Source organism: Anastrepha obliqua, chromosome 1 (genome assembly GCF_027943255.1).
Source record: "Anastrepha obliqua isolate idAnaObli1 chromosome 1, idAnaObli1_1.0, whole genome shotgun sequence".
Taxonomy (NCBI): domain Eukaryota; kingdom Metazoa; phylum Arthropoda; class Insecta; order Diptera; family Tephritidae; genus Anastrepha; species Anastrepha obliqua.
The window spans coordinates 32,769,899-32,788,640 of NC_072892.1; the positions used below are offsets into that span (position 1 = coordinate 32,769,899).

At 36.5% G+C, this 18,742-nt stretch overlaps 1 protein-coding gene across 1 annotated transcript in view; it reads left to right on the forward strand.

Annotated features, from left to right (window-relative positions):
- LOC129246222 (putative uncharacterized protein DDB_G0277255) overlaps positions 1–3,539 on the forward strand; it is a 41,692-nt gene extending 38,153 nt beyond the window's left edge. Inside the window, exon 4 of the mRNA XM_054884899.1 lies at positions 3,210–3,539. Within this exon, the coding sequence (XP_054740874.1) occupies positions 3,210–3,282 (73 nt within the window). The 3' untranslated portion in view covers positions 3,283–3,539. The remainder of the gene's footprint in view (positions 1–3,209) is intronic.
- Positions 3,540–18,742: the final 15,203 nt, after the last annotated feature.

Below are 18,742 nucleotides of genomic sequence, written 5' to 3' on the forward strand. Positions count from 1 at the left end.
TATTATTTCAATTGTATGCACGAATGTATGTACGTAGTTGTGTAGCATACTTATAAGGGTTTGCATTTCCAACTATCATATTTGAAATGGCCGTGCAAAGGAAGTTTTTGGTGTAGCCTCTTGAATACACATTCACACACATACATATATGCATATGTATATATATAAACGAAAGTAAAAACAAATAGCTGAAAATGTGTGTGGAAATTTAAAAAAGGAAAGAAAGGGAAAGCAAAGAGAAAACAAGAGAGCAATAAACATTTTTTTTGTTGTCAAAATGCAGTCCACATTACCTTAAACGCGTAGAAAAACATGAGTACCTAATCAGTACTACCAATGCATTTACATTCACATTGATTGTGTGGATAACAGCGGGACTAAGGAGAAGGCGGCGGTGCAAATCGCAAGTGTTTTGTTTAAATTTTTTATGTTTTTAACTGTTATTGTGATTGACAATTTTAGTATAACAAAGGCCCTATTGAAGTTTTTTTTATTAACCCTTTTCCATCATTTGACGAAATAATTCACTCTTATCAACAAGAGCGGAATAGCCCGCGTGAACAGAAACTCTCTCTTATAACGAAGAACGGAATAACCCACAATAAATTATTTTTTTGTTAACGTTTGAGGAAAATAAATAATATTGGTAATCCTGTAACATTATTTTTCATTAGAACGCAGTATTTAGTAAGAGTCTTGCCGACGCAGGGTTTTTGAGTACATAGCGCATTCGAAGCGGTGAGGCAAAAGTGTTAAAAAAATATGTGCATATATCTAAATAGTAAAAATTTATTTGTAGCAAGCGTTTTTATAATAACAAATACTAAAAGTTCACTTTGCCGTTCCCAGCAAGTGCACAACCCGTCAAAGCAAGTATATTTATGATATTTCCGCAACATCCCGACTAGAATTACAGTGAGGCATGCCGAAGAATCAGCAAGGCCCGAATTAGGCAGGCCTTACTGAGGCACGCCTCACTATTAGCTTACCAGGCCCACGTTAGGCAAGGCAAAGATTGGCATGCCAGAACAATACCAAATTTGGTTGTGGTCACGAAAATCTGTGGCAGTGTCTCACTTAGGGATACATTGAAATCCCTAACTGATTTGTAGAAGGGCATCCGAAGTATTACCGAAGTTCGGTTTTTCGAACCTGCGCCTAATGAGGCAGATGTGTGGCAATACCTTTCGGGACCTGCCTAGTTTGGCTGCCTTATGAGGTGCAAATTTGGAATGCGGTCTGCCTTATTTGCGCCTAATCACCGCCTTACCAAAATTTCTAGTCGGGATGAAATTGTTAGACACATGCTGACAGCCATGTATCATGCAATGCATCCTAATAGCAACATTGTTGCTCAACATTTACCTGTACTCGGTTTCGCTGAGAGCAACCTTGCATAATAATTGTTTCTGCAAAATTTCCAACAACGCATGCCAGCTTTCAAGTTTGATTTACGATGTGTTTCGTTGGTTGCTCGGTATTTTGAGCATAAGTGAGCCTGCGCAGAGACTACATCTCTCCGCACCATATTTCGACACTAAATTGTAACGTTACATTAATTTGTTCTTGTATGCAATTTGTTGTCAAGGAAATAGAAAAACATAGAGAGTACATCTCAATGAATTAAACAAGAACAATCACGCTGTGATTTTGATTTACATTGTTTGTTAAAGTTTGTATATTGTGATTTTTTTAGTAGATATAAAGTTTTACACTAAAAATATATCTAACAAACCGGATTTTGAACACATATACATAGCTACAAATCTATGAATTTCGGCATTTCAAGAATCCCTAATGAAGAATAACATTGTGAGCTCAACTCACCGGTCACATCGGCAGCAGTGCAAAATGGCTTCAACAAAAAAAAAAAAACACAATAAAAACAATGAAAATATTTAAATCAAAGCTAGCGAGAAAAATTTAAATAGAAAGCAAAAACAAAAAATCACAGGTTATAAAAAAAGCAAATCAAAACAAAGAGATTTGCGTGATCTCTGATACACTCGTATGATAGAGCGCTGAGAAGCTATGCAACATGCGGCTTATATAGCAAATTATCACTTGGTGGGCGGATCACGCATTTACAAAAAAAAAAAATGTTTGGCTGAAAAAAAATAACTGCTAATTTTTTTATGAGATATTTATAAATTTGATGAAAGCTGTGAGAAATGTGTTAAACTGAAAGGGTCTATTACTTCGCATCAAATCGTAGTTATCGACAGGTGCTTATTTCTTGTTTCCAAGAAATCAGGTTTCATGGATATATACCTGAAATTCAAACATTCATGAAATTTTAGTTGGGTTATAAGAGTTAATGAGAGAAATATTTCTTTTAAATTGCAAAATCAGTCAACCATCAAAACGAATCAGTTTATTTTCAAATTTCAGTTTATTGCGTAGTGCTCATAGTTAGTACTCAGTCTATACAAAGTTTTTTCATGAACGCTTTAGAATTTTTTTACCTTCACACTTTGGGCCTTTGTTATAAGTACTCGTACTCGTAAATGCTCATGAAATTGTATGTCTTCACGAATTTATAGTAGCATATGTTTATTATAGCATAAGTATTTTATTTATTTTTTCTTTTGCTATTTCTCGCTTAATACTTATTTACCCATTTGCTCTACTCCATCGCATGCTTTCTATTTGCTTATAGTGGCGCTTCATAAATGAAAAAATTAAATAAAATTAAAATGCATTTAACGGTAAGTTGCTTGGTGAGATATGTATGGCTGTTGGCTCTTTTATTTCTTCATTTGCCAGCGTTAAGTGATACAAATAATTGCTTGTATTTTAGATTTTTTCTGTATTTTTATACATACATGCATTTTTCTCTCATTTCTACTAAATTTCATTTCATCTGGATTGCTTGAATTACTCACGTATTAATTGAAAATGTTGCTTACTCCATTTGAATGCAACTTCTCGCTGTGTAAATGCTTTCTCATTCGTAGTGTCAACTTGTTGCATGAAAAGTGATGTACTATGAATTAACGCTGTATATTTTGTTACTTTTATTGTTATTTGTTTTTTTTTTTCAAAATTTATTTCTAACTAATATTTTTTTTTTTTCAATTTTATTTCTAAAAAGTTAACAGAAAATCTTAAAAATTACTCTACGCTTAGTTGTTGCTTTAAGTATTAAGAAGCGCCTCATTGCAATCCCAAACCACGCTCAATTTCTCTCTTCTCTCACCCATTTTTAGCTTACCGATTGGTCTGTGGAAATTTCTTGCGCTCTCCTGGTTGACGTATTGGGCACTACAAAGGCGGACGTAGTACAAATGCGAGAAATGCAAAAATTATTGGAATAAAATGCGGATCAATTCAGCTTTTATGGCAAACATAAAAAGCAACGAAATTCTAAATTTACATATTCACTTACACAACTACGCATAGTAGAGCAATATTATTAGCTGTAGTGTTGTTGTAATGCTGCTCCGTAGATTTTTGCTACTTCTTACTCTTTAACTAAATATTTGTATGTATGTAGTATAGTGTTTTAATTAGAACATATTCACTCCATTTAATTTTTATTGTGCCCTGCTCTTAGAAAGCTTTTTTTTGTTGTTTTTAAAAGAAATTACATAAAATTAAAATATTTAACAAAAACAAAAAAAAAAAAAAAAATTCGAAACGAACTCTCAGCAAAGCAAAGCTCGCACACTTTCGGCATTTATGGTTTTATAGCTCAAAACCTTTACCTTTAAGCTCACGAAAGTGCAAGCGATGACACGCTCATGCTAACAGAGAAATTCATGCTGACTAAATTTTTAACTCACAAGTATATGTATATGTATGTATGTATGTATATTTAAGGCCCACCTTGAAGGCCATGTAAAAAGTAACTATTTAGCAAATATAGGCGAGTAGAATTAATGATTATTAGAAATTTAATTTTAATCTTTAAAATTAAGTTAGCATTAATTCCAGTGGAAATCAGTTACATTAACTTAGTACTAATTAACAAAAAATTATATTTAGTCTTGCATTATTCTTTTGTTCCTGCATAAGCATAAAAATACAAATATACCGTTATTATATTTGCATTTCTCGTTTAGTTTTAGTTTAATAATTTTAAAGCATTTTGTAAATATTTCACATTTTTAATACCCACAGATATTGCTTAAGTAGTCACTAATTTATATAATTCATGCAACATTTAAAGCTACATGCATTAATAAGTACATACATACATGAATAATAGCGAAGAAGAAATTTTCAATATCTAAAATGTAAATATCTAAAATAATAAAAATAATCTAAAAAAAATTTCGAGATGCAAAAATAATATCTCGCTATGCGCAATATTACTCCCAGCGCCTAAAATCATACCCAATAGTTGCGTAAACATGTTGCTAGATGAGTTGAGCGCACAGCTGATGTTGTTGTTGTTGTAGCAGTAACTTTGCCCTGTGTAATCACTGGTCGTCTTCATTTAGCTCATCTAACGGTAGGCCCAGCAAACTAGCTGTTTCGACAGGTTGGGTCCAGAGGGAGAGGGATGTTAGATGAGTGGGTTTGATGGGGCACAACTACTGTATTTCAGTGAGTCTTAGGTCAAGTGACGTTACTGCTAAAATAGTGAAAAGTCTACGAACGCCCGCACTCGTTTGAATATATTTATTTTCAATATACCTTCCTCAAATCCTGAAAAAAAGTATAGGCCACACATGAGTAAAATGTATCAATAGTTCTCGCAGTTCTGGTAGTAACATTTTCAAGGAACAGCTTCACTGACATTCATAAAGATTGTCAATAATATGTTGCGGATGCTAATTTAGTATCATTATAATATTTGAAAAAGCAAAAAATGTAGCAGATCCTAATTTCAACGACTTAAGCGCTAGGGCTCGAAATTTGCTGAAGAACAAAAACTTTGTTGCAGACACTTCGTAGCTACAAAGTCCGCACACAAATGTTGCTGGTAGCATGTTGCAGAGAGTGCAGGGTATTATATAAATGTTGCTACTAAAAGCTATCATGCGCTAACTACACATCAGTGAAATTTCGCCAGCAACATGCATTTTGCTTGCCCGCAAAATGTTGTTAGCAACATTGATGCTCAAATTAGAAGAAACGTCAAATTTATGAGCATCGCGCCAGAAGCAATGGTAAAATTTTGGTAAGAAAAGTGTTTTTAAAAAAATTAATACACATTTACATATACTTTAAGGGGCGGGTAACGTTAATTCATGGGAAAAAAGGCACATTTTTATGATTTTTTTTTTGATGACACAGTTAAAATTTATTCCTCAAATCTTTTACTACATAAAACTATAGCATTTGAAGTATATTTTGTGAAATTTTCATCCAAAAATATTTAAAAATACAGCAATGGCAGAAATTTTTCGGACGCATCTCAAAAAAAGTAGTTTTGCGGTGCCCCTCATAACTCGGTGTTAAATCATCTGAAATCAAAAAACCAAAGTTATTTCGTTAGATAATCGTTTTCTCCGGGTAACGCCGAGAGGGTTTTTTGAAATTAAAAATTTTTCGATTTTTGGGAACACGTTAAAGTCAAAAACACGACTTTCGCGTAAAAAATCGGTGAATTAGTTACCGTAAAAACAAAAATATCAACAAATTCGAAAAAAACTCTTCGGCGTTACCTTGTAAAACATCTACAGAAAAAGTGTTCAAAATTTCAAAAGGATCGGTGCAGTAGTTTCAAAGTTATGAGGGGCACCGACTTTGAAAACGTAAGTTGTGGGAAAAACGCTTTAACGCTAACGCTAAACGCGGTTGAGCCAGGTAGGTAGTAACACTTACATGGCTGTATCTTTGTAAGTTTTGCTCCGATTCATCTAAAATTTTCACATAATATTCTTGAAAGGTTCTTCATTTAAAAAATCAAATAAAAAAAAATGCGAAAAAAAAACGTTACCCCCCCCTTAAGCGTTATACTGCACCGCTGGCAACATCATTTTATTTCTCGTGAACATTTCACGGCAGCTATTGTTAATTATAAACAAATCCAAATAATCAAATAAATAAGCGAATCAAAAATGGAAAATTTAATATGAAAAAAATATCGTTGCTTGGCAGCTGCTTGCATACTGGGAGCAGAAATGGTGGCATTGTTGGTTTAAGGTGCATATCGAGCGCTGTCGAGCTATGTAGACTGAATTTCTTTTCCAAAAATTCATCAGCCAAACATCGACGACAAACCTCATTCCAATAATATTTCTGTTTTTTATTATCAATTTAAGCTCTCAAGCTGTTAAAAAAAACCTTTACTTCTGAGTTTTCCTTCCATCGCGTTACTATTTTTATGTGGTCCAATACTTAGCCACTAGAGTTCACCCTATTTTTATGCAGTTCAAAGTGTGCAAAAAGCTCTATTCTACAGATCGATGAATGTGTTTTGCTTGGCTGCTGCCTGATGGTATTTATCATTTACACATTTTTGCAGCTACTACTCCTATCGCATAGCTCTAATCGGTTAGCAACTTTCACCTCCTCAGCAGAAAAGTTCACAACTACTTTTCTAATTCACTAGACCTTTCTTGCAACTACTATTAGACCTTCATTCCTTCATTAACATTCGATTTCAAGAGTTGAAATCTGATCTGGTCGGATGAAAGAAATAAAAGCGAATTTAATTTAGTATAAAATCTTGATCCACTTAAACTATCGGATCACCTGCTTCCTCATCTGGCGCATGTAATTGAGCTGGTGAAGGATTTATAAGCTAGCAGCTCGTTCATCAAATGTTTCATAAACTCAATGAAAATTGTAGTGTAGTGGGGTGGCCTGTGCACTGAAGCAAAATCACCAAAAAGAAAATGTTTAAAAATTATTGCAGAATTTATGAAAAAACTGAAAAACGGAGAAAACTGAATTGCTTTCTGCACATCAAAGAACCTTCAATTCATTGTTTGGTTTTAAGAAAATTTATATTTCCTCTTCGCATTTATAATTAATTTGCATAATTTAGTAGCGCACAATATTTATTGTAATTAAGTAAGCGAAATAATCAAATTCATGTACGAAAATATACGCAGCCATATTCTTAAGTAGAAAAAAAGCAAAATTAGAAAAAAGTCCATTACAAAAAGGAAAAAATCGTATAAATTATTATAGGAAAAAATCAATTTCTAACTTTTAAGTAGCCGCGAAATGTATGATTGAATTGATTGTTTGATTAAGAATATATTAAGACTGAAGACAAAATCACTGCAACGAATATATGCAATTGATTTCGAAAAATATACACAGTGAAAAAAATGAAAATAAAAATAAAAAACAATAAAAACAAATAAACAAGAATTTCTTCTCATTTACTTTGGACCACCGTCGCAGCTGACGTCACTTTTCCACATTTCCGCCATTACAAAGTTTTCTTCTCCAATTATTCAGCATTGATTTCACTGCGGTTGCGTTTATTTACTCAAAATTGAAGTGAAGTGTCTAAATTGTATTGAATTGGCAAAATATTTCACTCACACCTCATCAATGTCAGCAGAGCGTTGCACGCCTTAAATGCTTGCATGTGTGTGTGTGTGCGTGAGTGGTTTTCGTGAGCAACATACTGCGCCAGCGAAATGTCAAAATTGTTTGGCCTATATTCGCGTCAGAGGTAAGTTTGGTATCGCTAGTAGGTGCTGATTGAGGGATAATTCTTTTGAGTGCCCTTATAACTCACACACACACACGCACTAGCACTGCTCAGACGCATCGGTAAGTAGTGAAGTGAACACCACCAGCTGCACCTGGCAAATTGTATTTTTCCTAATTTTCGCTTTCTCTGTGCCTTATTTTGAGCCCGAAGTAAGAAAAATTATAAATTTTGGTAATGGCCAGTATCAAGAGCAGAGCTTCAGTTCTAAGAGGAATTAGCTTCATTTAAATTAGAAAATAGGTACTACCTGTAGGTAACAGGCATATAAAGTCTTCATAGTAATCAGGACAGTGGTATGACCAGTTAGTTAAGTGGCTTGGAAAACAGTCGTATCTCCTTGAAATTTGTCCACGCATACAAGTTGAGACTGAGTTCCATCGACCAACTAAATAAACTTGAACTTATGTGAAGATCATCACATCACATCATGGTAAATCCAGCACTTTAGCCAGCACGCGATGGGTTGATAATCCGATATGTAACGCTAGAAAAAAAAAATTTGCTAAAATGAAACGTCAGGTTCTTAAAGGCTACTCAATCTGTCAAGAAAAAACTTCTCTACTGGGTTTCCCATATTCGACGGACCCATGTGTTTTTTTTTTAAATCAAAGAAAAACACTATTTTTTTGATGTTGACGATAATAATCATTTTATTTGGTTCAAGTAGATTTGTTGACATCACTTTTTGAATATGATATCTCTCAAATGGCCGCCTTGAGCCTGTACGGCGTATTGTGCCCGTTTTGCAGCATTTTCCATAGTTTCAGCTAACATTTCGACTGGAATAGCGGCTATTTTCTCACGGATGTTGTTCTTGAGCTCTTCTATGGTCTTTGTCTTATTAATATAAACCTTTGGTTTTCAATATCCCCACAAGAAGAAGTCAGGTGGCGTTAAATCGGGTGAACGCGGTGGCCAGTCGAAATCGCCATTTTTCGACATCAAACGACGAGGAAACAATTTCTTCAAAAAATCGATTGTGGTGCGAGCTGTGTGTGGTGGAGCACCGTCTTGTTGAAACCAGAACTGCCTCATACGCTTTCGACGAATAATTGGCATCACAATTTTCTTCTTCTTTTCACAATTGACTTCTTTTGTTGAATGTAAATTTCACTCCCAGCATGGCGTGTACTGTTCCATGGTAAAAATCTGCTTGGACCGACGCTTCCAACGCGGTATGTCATTAAGCGATCTGACGTCAAAAGACACAGGGTTGCCAGATGGGTCCGTCGAATATGGGTAACCCTGTATGTTGGTTGATTTGATTACAGGCCACAGTCTCCTAGGTCGAGATGCTCTAAGATTGAACGTACCTCATTTTGACTATTGCAGAAGCAGCAAAAATGAGGAGAAGGATGAGTCTTTCATACATCTTCTCTGTCACTGTCCTGCTTGGCATACCAGTAAGTTTAGTTCTTGAATGATACTGATGACCTTAAGGATATAAATGTCAGTTAGATCAATGGGTTTGCTCTTAAAACAAAATGACTTGACGAGGAGCAGGAGGTAAGTTGCTCCTGCAGTATCACAATGGGTCGGCAACGATCTGAGTGAGTTGGTTTACAGACTGACTGGCACTTCTACCTACCCACTTATATACCGACCTAAGTATGAACACACCATAGCACAGAGGGAAACGAACTAGCTGAAGAATTGGCGAGGTGTTAATTGACGCGCGCCCCTATGGCGCCAGAGGTAGTTATACAATAGCATCAAGTTTAACAAAGACGTGAATCTTGAACACCTGAAGACCTCTGGAAAAGGTCGTTTAGAGAATAGAGAAATGTCTTATCAAACTGAAAGGACGAGAGACTTCCAATCTTGGTGGAACTTATCAAAAACACAACTTTTGCGGTTAATATTAATTTGGGGAAATAGAGATCCATATTTTCTCGGTAGATGGCTGTAGTGATCGATATCTCGTAAAGTATCGATTAAACAATTTAAAGTTTATGCTCGTTGCCTAGGTGGCATTTCACACTAAAAAAATATTGGGTTGGGGAAAAAGTAATGTCGTATTTTGTCAATTTAAACATACATATCTTGCGGTGTACTTATTGCATCGGGTCACACTAAGCGGCGATTTGAAGACGGCAATCTGTACTACAAGTGTCATTTTGACAGTGTTGTGATCGTATGTTTCAGTCTTAAGTTATAGCGCGTCAAAGATGGAGTCCACCAAGTAAGAAATTCGTCATATTTTACATTTTTACTACCTTAGAGGTAAAAATGCAACGAAGGCGGCGGCAAAAATTTGTGAAGTTTATGGGCCTGATGTTGTAACGATTCGCACAGCACAGCGTTGGCTCGATCGATTTCGTTCTGATGTAATATAGTAGATGTCAAAGATGCACCCCGTACGGGTAGGCCAATCGTCGTAGAGACTGATAAAATCGTTGATATTATCCAAAGAGACCGGCATGTGAGCATTCGTTCGATTAGTCAGGAACTATGTGTAGACCACAAAACCATTTGGAACCATTTGCAAAGAATTGGATTCCAAAAAAAGCTGGATGCTTGGGTGCCACACGTGTTGACGCAAAAAAATCACTTGGACCGAATCAACGCTTGCGATTCTCTGCTAAAACGGAACGAACTTGACCCATTTTTGAAGCGGATGGTGACTGGCGATGAAAAGTGGATCACGTACGACAAGGCCAAGCGAAAAAGATCGTGGTCGAGAAGCGGCGAGCCGGCCCAAACCATCGCCAGGAAGGTTTTGCTGTGTGTTTGGTGGGATTGGAAGGGAATTATCCACTATGAGGTGCTCAACTCTGGGCAGACCCTTAATCCGGTCCTCTACTGTGAGCAACTTGACCGTTTTAAGCAGGTGATTGACCAGAAGCGGCCAGAATTGGTCAATAGGAATGGTGTTGTGTTCCACCAGGACAACGCTCGTTCTCACATATCTTTGATGACCCGCCAGAAGCTACGGGAGCTCGGATGGGATGTCTTATCGCACCCTCCATATAGTCCGGACCTGGCACCAAGTGACTATCATCTCTTCCGGCCCATGCAAAACGCCTTTGGTGATACCAAGTTGGCCTCAAAAGAGGCTTGCGAAAACTGGTTGTCTGAGTTTTTTGAAAATAAGGAGGTGGGTTTTATAAAGGGGGGGGGGTAATGAAGTTGCCTTCTAAATGGCAACAAGTTTGCGTATTTGACTTCTATTGGATAATTCAAAGTACGTTAAATAAAGCGTCAAATTTCGATCACAAATACGACATTTCTTTTTCCCCAACCCAACGACGGGACGCCTGGAGACTCATGACAGTCATAACTGGCTTTTAGTTTGTCGGGGAACAAGCAGCCAAATGAACATCCCTCACAATAGACACTGTCACAGTTATAAACAACCAGGGGAAAAGGAAACGATTTTCCATGCCCCGTCCTTGGGTAGCCAAGGATGCCAACCCTGGGCAAATTGCTGTGCCGGAGTCTTAAACTACTGTCTGGCTTAGATGTGAACAATCTAATAAGGTTCTTAAACTGCACAGACTGGATATAGTCATACGGTAAATAACTGTTAAACAATTTGGTAACGAGGATGTGGCAGAAAAACTGTGCGGAAGCGCGGTAGTGGATGAATCAGCACTTCAACCAACCAACCAATTGAATTCTGAGAAAAATGTTTGGGTGCTAAGAAAATTATTCTTGCTATTCCAGTCTACTGATCACCCACAACCATAACTTTTCACACTCTTATTTTCTTGAGAAAACATTATTTGATAAAATTACAAATCTGATTCTTTGATGCTAACAGATCTTTCCAGTTCGATAAATTTACTCTCACCTCCACTTAAAGAAAATAACCAACCGCTTTGCTCTTTAATTTTCTTCCAAAGAGAGTACTCAGTGGTCCAAGCTGGGTGTTTTAAAAACAAAGGGCTGAAAGCAAAATAAAGGTCTTATTAGCTCATTTTCACATCAGCCGGTTCCGCGTTACCGGAACGGCATGAGTTTGTCTCCGGCCAAATGGATTTATTCCGGCCTGTTGAGCAACATTTTAGGCTATTACAATAACAACAACAAAATTATTAGTGAACAGCACGTCGCTGATAATGTGCAGCTCAATCCAGAAAAATCGAGCTCAACTAAAAAGTTCAAGCACTAGCGTGTTAACAAAATTTTTCCACGAAGTTGGACTAATCGTCTGCAAGATCTCATTGTCTGCAAGATCTAATTGCAAGCAGACTTCTTTCTATTCGCTGGTTATGGCTTCCAAGGCCGCTCCGTTAAACAGATTTCAAACAGACAAATTTCATGTAAACTTCAGTCATATTTTTTGATGAGAGACCTAAATGCCGAAAAGCTAATGAAATCACAAAGATTGACAGTTTCAAGTGATGGCTTCATGCACCAATTTTTGTTTTTAAGATTCTTGAAGCGCAGTATCTGCCAACCGATCCATATATACCGAATTGTCTTGACTTATGCGATCTGAAGTTAAAGACTCTAACTGTGACTACATATTTTTGATTTGATTTTTGATTTGTCACACTGCCTATCAAATAAAGAGATCGGAAAGCAAACATTTGATTACTCTTAAAATCACTTTTGTATAGTCAACCATTTCTATGGAAAAAAATCGTCTATAAAATTATGTATAAAAATTATCAGAACTTTCAAAGTAAGATGAATTCCAGTTAGATCTTTTGACTTTCCCACTATGCATCTCTTCAAAACGCTCTCCATCTCGGTACTGGATTTCTAAAATTTCTATCCATTTTGGGTTCCTTTTGTTCACGACTAAACCTCAATGTCCACGCCAATCTGCTGTAAAATGACAGAGCTCCACGGCCGATCTACGCCTGTCGGTTTTACGTCACCGGAACGACCCAGATTTATATCCAGCCAAGGACTGTAGGTAGGTAGGAAGGTTGGCAAGAGTACCCCTGGTACACTACAAGTAGCACTTACGTGCCGTTTTGATGCCTTAATGTGGACCAATACCTGTGAAAGGATTTAGGGAGGAGAGAAACCCGTCCACAGCCATCCAGTGCTGTTGATGTAGCGGAGGAGAGAAAAGGGATCTAGGCTGGAGAATTTGATCAAGTCATCCCCAAAGGGCACGCTAAGGAATCTCAAGCGCCTAGCCGCCAGAGCCAGACATTTGCAGAGAAAGTGTTCCACAGTCTCTTTCTCTGCAGGATCCCCACAGCTTTTGCAATAGGGGTTGTACGGAATTCCAAGCTTCTCCGCAGGATTGCCGATCACACAGTGACCAGTGAACAACGCAATGAGTTTGGAAATTGAATGGCGGGGGATTCCCATCACCATCAAGGACTGTCACTCCAGCAGCATTTGCGATAGATGTATGAGGAATTTTTATGCTGATACAACAACAACAACAAAAAGAACGACAAAAAGAACAACAACTGACCCGAAACATCGGAGTTCTTAAGGCGCACCAGCTTTATGTAATCAAAATGGCAACGACAAATTTTTATCTAAAAAATTAAAATAATAATTAATAAAATTGGTTTATCAAACTACAAAACCGGGTTTTTTGTCACTACTAAAAATATTTATTTCTAACACTCTTTATGCGATATTTTGTTTCACACCTGCCATTCAACCCTAAAAGTTTCAATTTACCGCAATACGTCCACATCCCCTATCGAGTTGCAAGCGCATTTGCCGCACTGACCTAGTCAGCTAATTATTTCTTGTACAAAATATCGCATTAGATTCATATGCAAGTAATATACCTGTATATGTGTGTGAAAAAAGGAAAAAAATCAGTTAATAGCGCAAAATGCGGCAAATGCGTCATTAAGTAAGCAACAAAGGGTGGCTATAAAGAAAAAAGGAAAGTGATCATCGGCGTTCAACAAATACACCGACGGTCATACCTACAACAAAGGAGAATATTTTTATTGCGACTTATTTCTAATTCATGAAAGGATTTTCAAATTTAGTTCATATTAGACCATCATTTCTGAGACACATCCCTTTCAGAATCATTGCAATAATAAAAGTTATGACTAAATATATAAAATTGCCTACCGGCAAGCGGCAGTTTCGGTCCTATGGTTCGACTAGGAATAATTTATAATAATAGTTTTGTATTTTCAATTGAATGTCATCTAAAGCGGCTGTGAGAGCAGACTTGCACGATGCGCTAAATGGTAAGTATCTATACATATTTAAGTCCCTGACAAACCACAACACTTCAAGGGAATTATTATTTTTTTTCTTCTTCTTTTGCTGCAACTAAGAATGGCATATATATTCTGTGACATTCTTATTCGCACATTTGGTAATATAAATCAATAAATTATGCTAATGACGCTAATAACACAGTGGTGCAGGTTGTCTTGTGCTCAGTGAAACTTGACAACCCAGTCAGCAGGATGTTTAGGTTAGTAGTCTGGTCAAATACTCATTTTGTATAGATATTTTTTAGGCTTCTCTTTTTTTAAGAAAATAAAATGCGATCATTTTGATTTTACAGTATCTTATTACTGACATCAAATTGTATACAATAACAATTTTTGTTTTTTTTACATATTTTTTTATAGTAGTGTGACACCAAAGCAAGCGTCTTTCTTAAAAAAGGTGGCTTGTCAGAAGGATTTTGGCTCTTCAGGACATCTGAAACGAAAAAGTTAAACTGATTATTATTCTGTAGACTTGTCATTCTGGCAGCTGCTACAATGGGAACATTTTTTTGAAAAATAACAAAATGGCGGACTTTTGAAAAAAAACGTATGTTTTTCGTGTGGAAATCAGACTACTTTTCTTCTACTTCCGGTGGCCACAAAGGCTTGTGTGGCCACAAAGGCTTATTGTGGTGCCTAGGAAAGACTACCCTGAGTCCTTAAATCAAACCCGTCGCCTGCTGATTCCAACCAGCCGTCCATCGAAACTCTGCTTTACTATTTATAAAATATTACCAGTAACCATCGAAATTTGACCGGTTAGAAGGTCTTCTTTGTTAAACTCGACCAAAATCGCATAAGCGGTTATCGCACCAATCAAGAAGAAGAAGAAGAAGGTCTTCATAGGACAAAATTGAAAAAGACATTTAGTTCTTTATGAGGAGTTCTATTATAGATTAAAATCTAAATTGAATTTAACCTTTAAAGAGTGCACGAAAATTTGTATTTAAAGTTTACGACTCCACAAAAATACTTTAAAATGTGGCTAGTAAATATTCTGCATATAGGGTTTTTAATAGGTATAGACCCATTCTAATAGTGCTAGGTCGATGTCGATAGGCTTTGGCGATCATATTGTTTGGCGTTGCCCATCAACTGCAACTGCTGTTTATTGTTCAATCACTAATGCAAAATAATAATTCAAGTTATACAACTGAGCAAAACGCGAAAAGGATGCAACTGTACGATATGTGGTCATGGTTGTATCTCGCGGAGGTGGCGTGAATTGGGTCATCACAAATCTATGCCAATAAATCGCAACCAACAAATTAACCTCAAAATTAACATAGCCCAGGCCACTGTCCCAATCCAATCTGATTTATAAAAGTAGAATCATTCAAAATTGGATATGCCAGAAATGGCATATCAGATGAAAGAATTTCATTAATTCCCACATCAACGCATTTTATTCCATTTCAGTGATCAAGTCCATATTAGAGAACTCTTCCATCTATTCCACCTCTTCCATTTGATATCAACCTCTTCAGTATGCCGAGCTCTTTCTTTACTACAACGCATTAAGCGAATCCTCCTTTGCTCGAAACAGTGATGGACGTCTTATTTTCTTAGCTCCTTCAAGATGTGTTTCGCTTTCTCTTTCACAGCTTCAGCGGATTCAAATATTAATTTTTCTAATACTGATTCCACTTCAGAAAACAAAAGGAAATCGGACAGTTCGGTATCTGGTGAATACGGCGAATAATGGTCTGAGAACCTATTGACAGACAATGCGGAATGTGATCGTTCCAATTAAGAGTTTTCCTTCCGAAAAAAACTGGAACGCGGACGAAGGCTGTTTTTGTTTATTTTTAGACACGAGAGGTACTGCATTCGAAAGAGAAGTACGCATGGTAAACAGCTTGCGGTCGCTGACGATCATCTGATACTGAAACTATAATTTGGTGATAGCTGTTCAGAGTACTACACACCACAACAAAAGTGAGCACATAACTATTGCGAGAATTTTGTTTGTATATCGAGAAAACGCGCACGAAAAAAAAATTATAAAACGTCAACGGAATTTTTTATCAACTTTAGTTTGCACTTTTTTGTACTAAAATTTAATCAGCGATAAAACTGCATACCAAAATTTCTTTTATGTAGAAATTCTAATGAAAGATCCCGAATTTGGGATGCAAAGTTGAATTTTTCTAATTTTAGTATAACATTTTAAAACTGGTTTTATAAACTTTTGTTAGGCAATAAGCTGAACTTTTATACAAAAATAATGAATATTAAGAAACATAATGAAAAATAGTCGAAATTAGTCAAAATGTGAATGAGCTATCGTTTTGTCGTGGGCTGTATATGGAAATGATGAAAGATAATTCCAAAATGTTTCGAAGCTTGCAAAATGGTGGTTAAGTTTTAAAGGCCGGTGCTGATTTTGAATAAAATACAATTTCTTTATGAAATTATTCACATTTCTCTTTATTATGATAATATTGGTATGGCTCAATTACGTACAGGACAAAATGTTGGCCAAATAGCCGCCGCGGCCTCGGCGGCACACGTCCATCCGATGGTCCAAATTTTTGATGACGCTGAGGCATAATTGAGGTTCTATGCCGTTAATGTGCCGAATTATCTCATCCTTTAGCTCATGAATTGTTACTGGCTTATTAACGTACACCTTTTCTTTCAAATAATCCCAAAGAAAGTAGCCCAACGGTGTCAAATCACATGATCTTGGCGGCCAATTGACATCGCCGCGACGTGAGATTATTCGGCCATCACATTTTTCGCGCAAAAGAGCCATTGTTTCGTTAGATGTGTGACAAGTGGCACCGTCCTGTTGAAACCACATATCGTCCACATCCATATCTTCCAATTCGGGCCATAAAAAGTTCGTTATCATCTCACGATAGCGAACACTATTCACAGTAACTGCCTGACCGGCCTTATTTTGGAAAAAATACAGCCCAATGATGCCGCCGGCCCATAAACCGCACCAAACAGTCACTCTTTGTGGGTGCTTTGGTTTTTCGGCAATCACTCTTGGATTATCATTCGCCCAAATGCGACAATTCTGCTTATTGACGAATCCACTGAGGTGAAAATGTGCCTTATCACTGAAGATGAAGTGCGCGAAATGCATTTTGATTTGAACGCCCGTTTTTATTATAAGCCTGAATAACTTTAACGCCTTGCTCGATTATATATCTTTCCATGATTCAAATTCAGTTAGCCCGAAATTAAAAAATGTTAAACAAAATGCAAAAAAAGCTTGACGTTTAGGTGTGGTAAACATTCAATATCGGCCCTTAAAATTTAACCACCCTTTTACATTTGAAGTATCGGAGCGAAATACTTTGAAGGTGCCAAATTCAAATTTGGTGATTAAATGGAAGATTTGAAATTAATAAATTTCGAGTAGAGTTTTGACGAAAATTATTTAAAAATCTAAGGTTTGGCGGTTTTAATAGATTAAAAATAGATAGATTCCACGAATTCTCGAACGCTAGAATAAATTACAAGTGGCAGTTGAGATTCATAGGAAAAAAGTCCATTTATTTTACTTAAATATTAGAGTCTTTTTATAGGATATTTGCACGTTTTGCTTTTTGCGCACTGAAATTTACAGATCCTATTCGCTCGTACCGCTCTCACTTTCTATTAAACAACCGTATGTCCTTCAGGTTGGCACTAACTTCACAGTCATGAAACTTCGCTAGCAACATGAATTTGGCTTGGCCGTGAAATGTTGCTCGCAACATACATAGATTATGAAATGAGAAGAAGCGTCAAGTTTATGAGCATCGCGCCAGAAGCAATTGACAAATTTTTGTAAGAAAAGGGTTTTTAAACAAATACACACGCATACATACATATATATTGACAAAAAAAAAATTTAAAGAAGATTTACTTACACTTTTTGCGAAGATTTTAAAGATGCTTAAAGATGCCATACCCTTAGAGTACTCGAACTCAGACACTTGAATCGCAAGCCGAGTCTGAGTTTTGGCTTAATTTTAAATGGCATGCATTTTACATAGGTGTGGAAAAATGTTGCTGGTATGTTGCGCGCTGTTTTCACGGCGTTAACTGAGTACTATTTTGTCGTGAGGTACATACGAAATTTCACGCATATTTCACGGCAACGCATTTTGTATGGATTTTGAAAGCCATTTCACGTAAAATGCGATCTTAGAACTGTGTACACTCTCTTAAGCGAGTCCCACTCTTTCATCTAAGTGACTGAACAATTTTTCCGCTTATGAGAAAAGTGTAAAAAAGTTAATAACATGTTGTTTGAGATGCTAGGCATATTCTTTGGTCGATGTATTTTTCCTTTGAGATCATCTCAGACTGCACTGATTGTCGATGCCCACTTATGAAGATTGGTTTAAACATTCTCGCATGTAGCCTTCGATGTAGTGAATTGTTGCATGTGGGTATAGGTAAGCCTCTCCATGGCATGATTATTCCCTTAAGGCCGGTGGTCACAGGATAACACAAATTCTTCTTTCTTAGAATTCAATTGCTCCTCTTCTAAGTTAATTTTTTAAAATCAATTAGTAAGGCGCCTTTTACTCTGTTATCTTTATTTAAATTTCTTAGTCTGTAAGCATATATTGTTTGTTGATTATTAAATTGAAATGAAATATAATAAAATAAAATTATAAAAATTTTGAAAACAAAAAAAATTGTATAATTTGTTAACTGGGCTGTAACTGTCACGCATAACCTCTAAATATTAATCAAACACACACTCACATAGGAAGACAAACTCTATTCTATTTGCATACAAGTAATCGTACCCCGGTGTTAACGGCCAAATATCGATACACCTACCAGGGTAACCATGGCAACAGTCAAAACAAAAACAAACGATAAACCCATTTCGGTTGCTGGTTTCGGTGGTGGAAAGTAAGTAAAAATAATAAATATTGTCCTGTTAGCTGTAAGTAGGTACTCAGAAATGCCTGGCGTTGGAATATCACAAGAATAG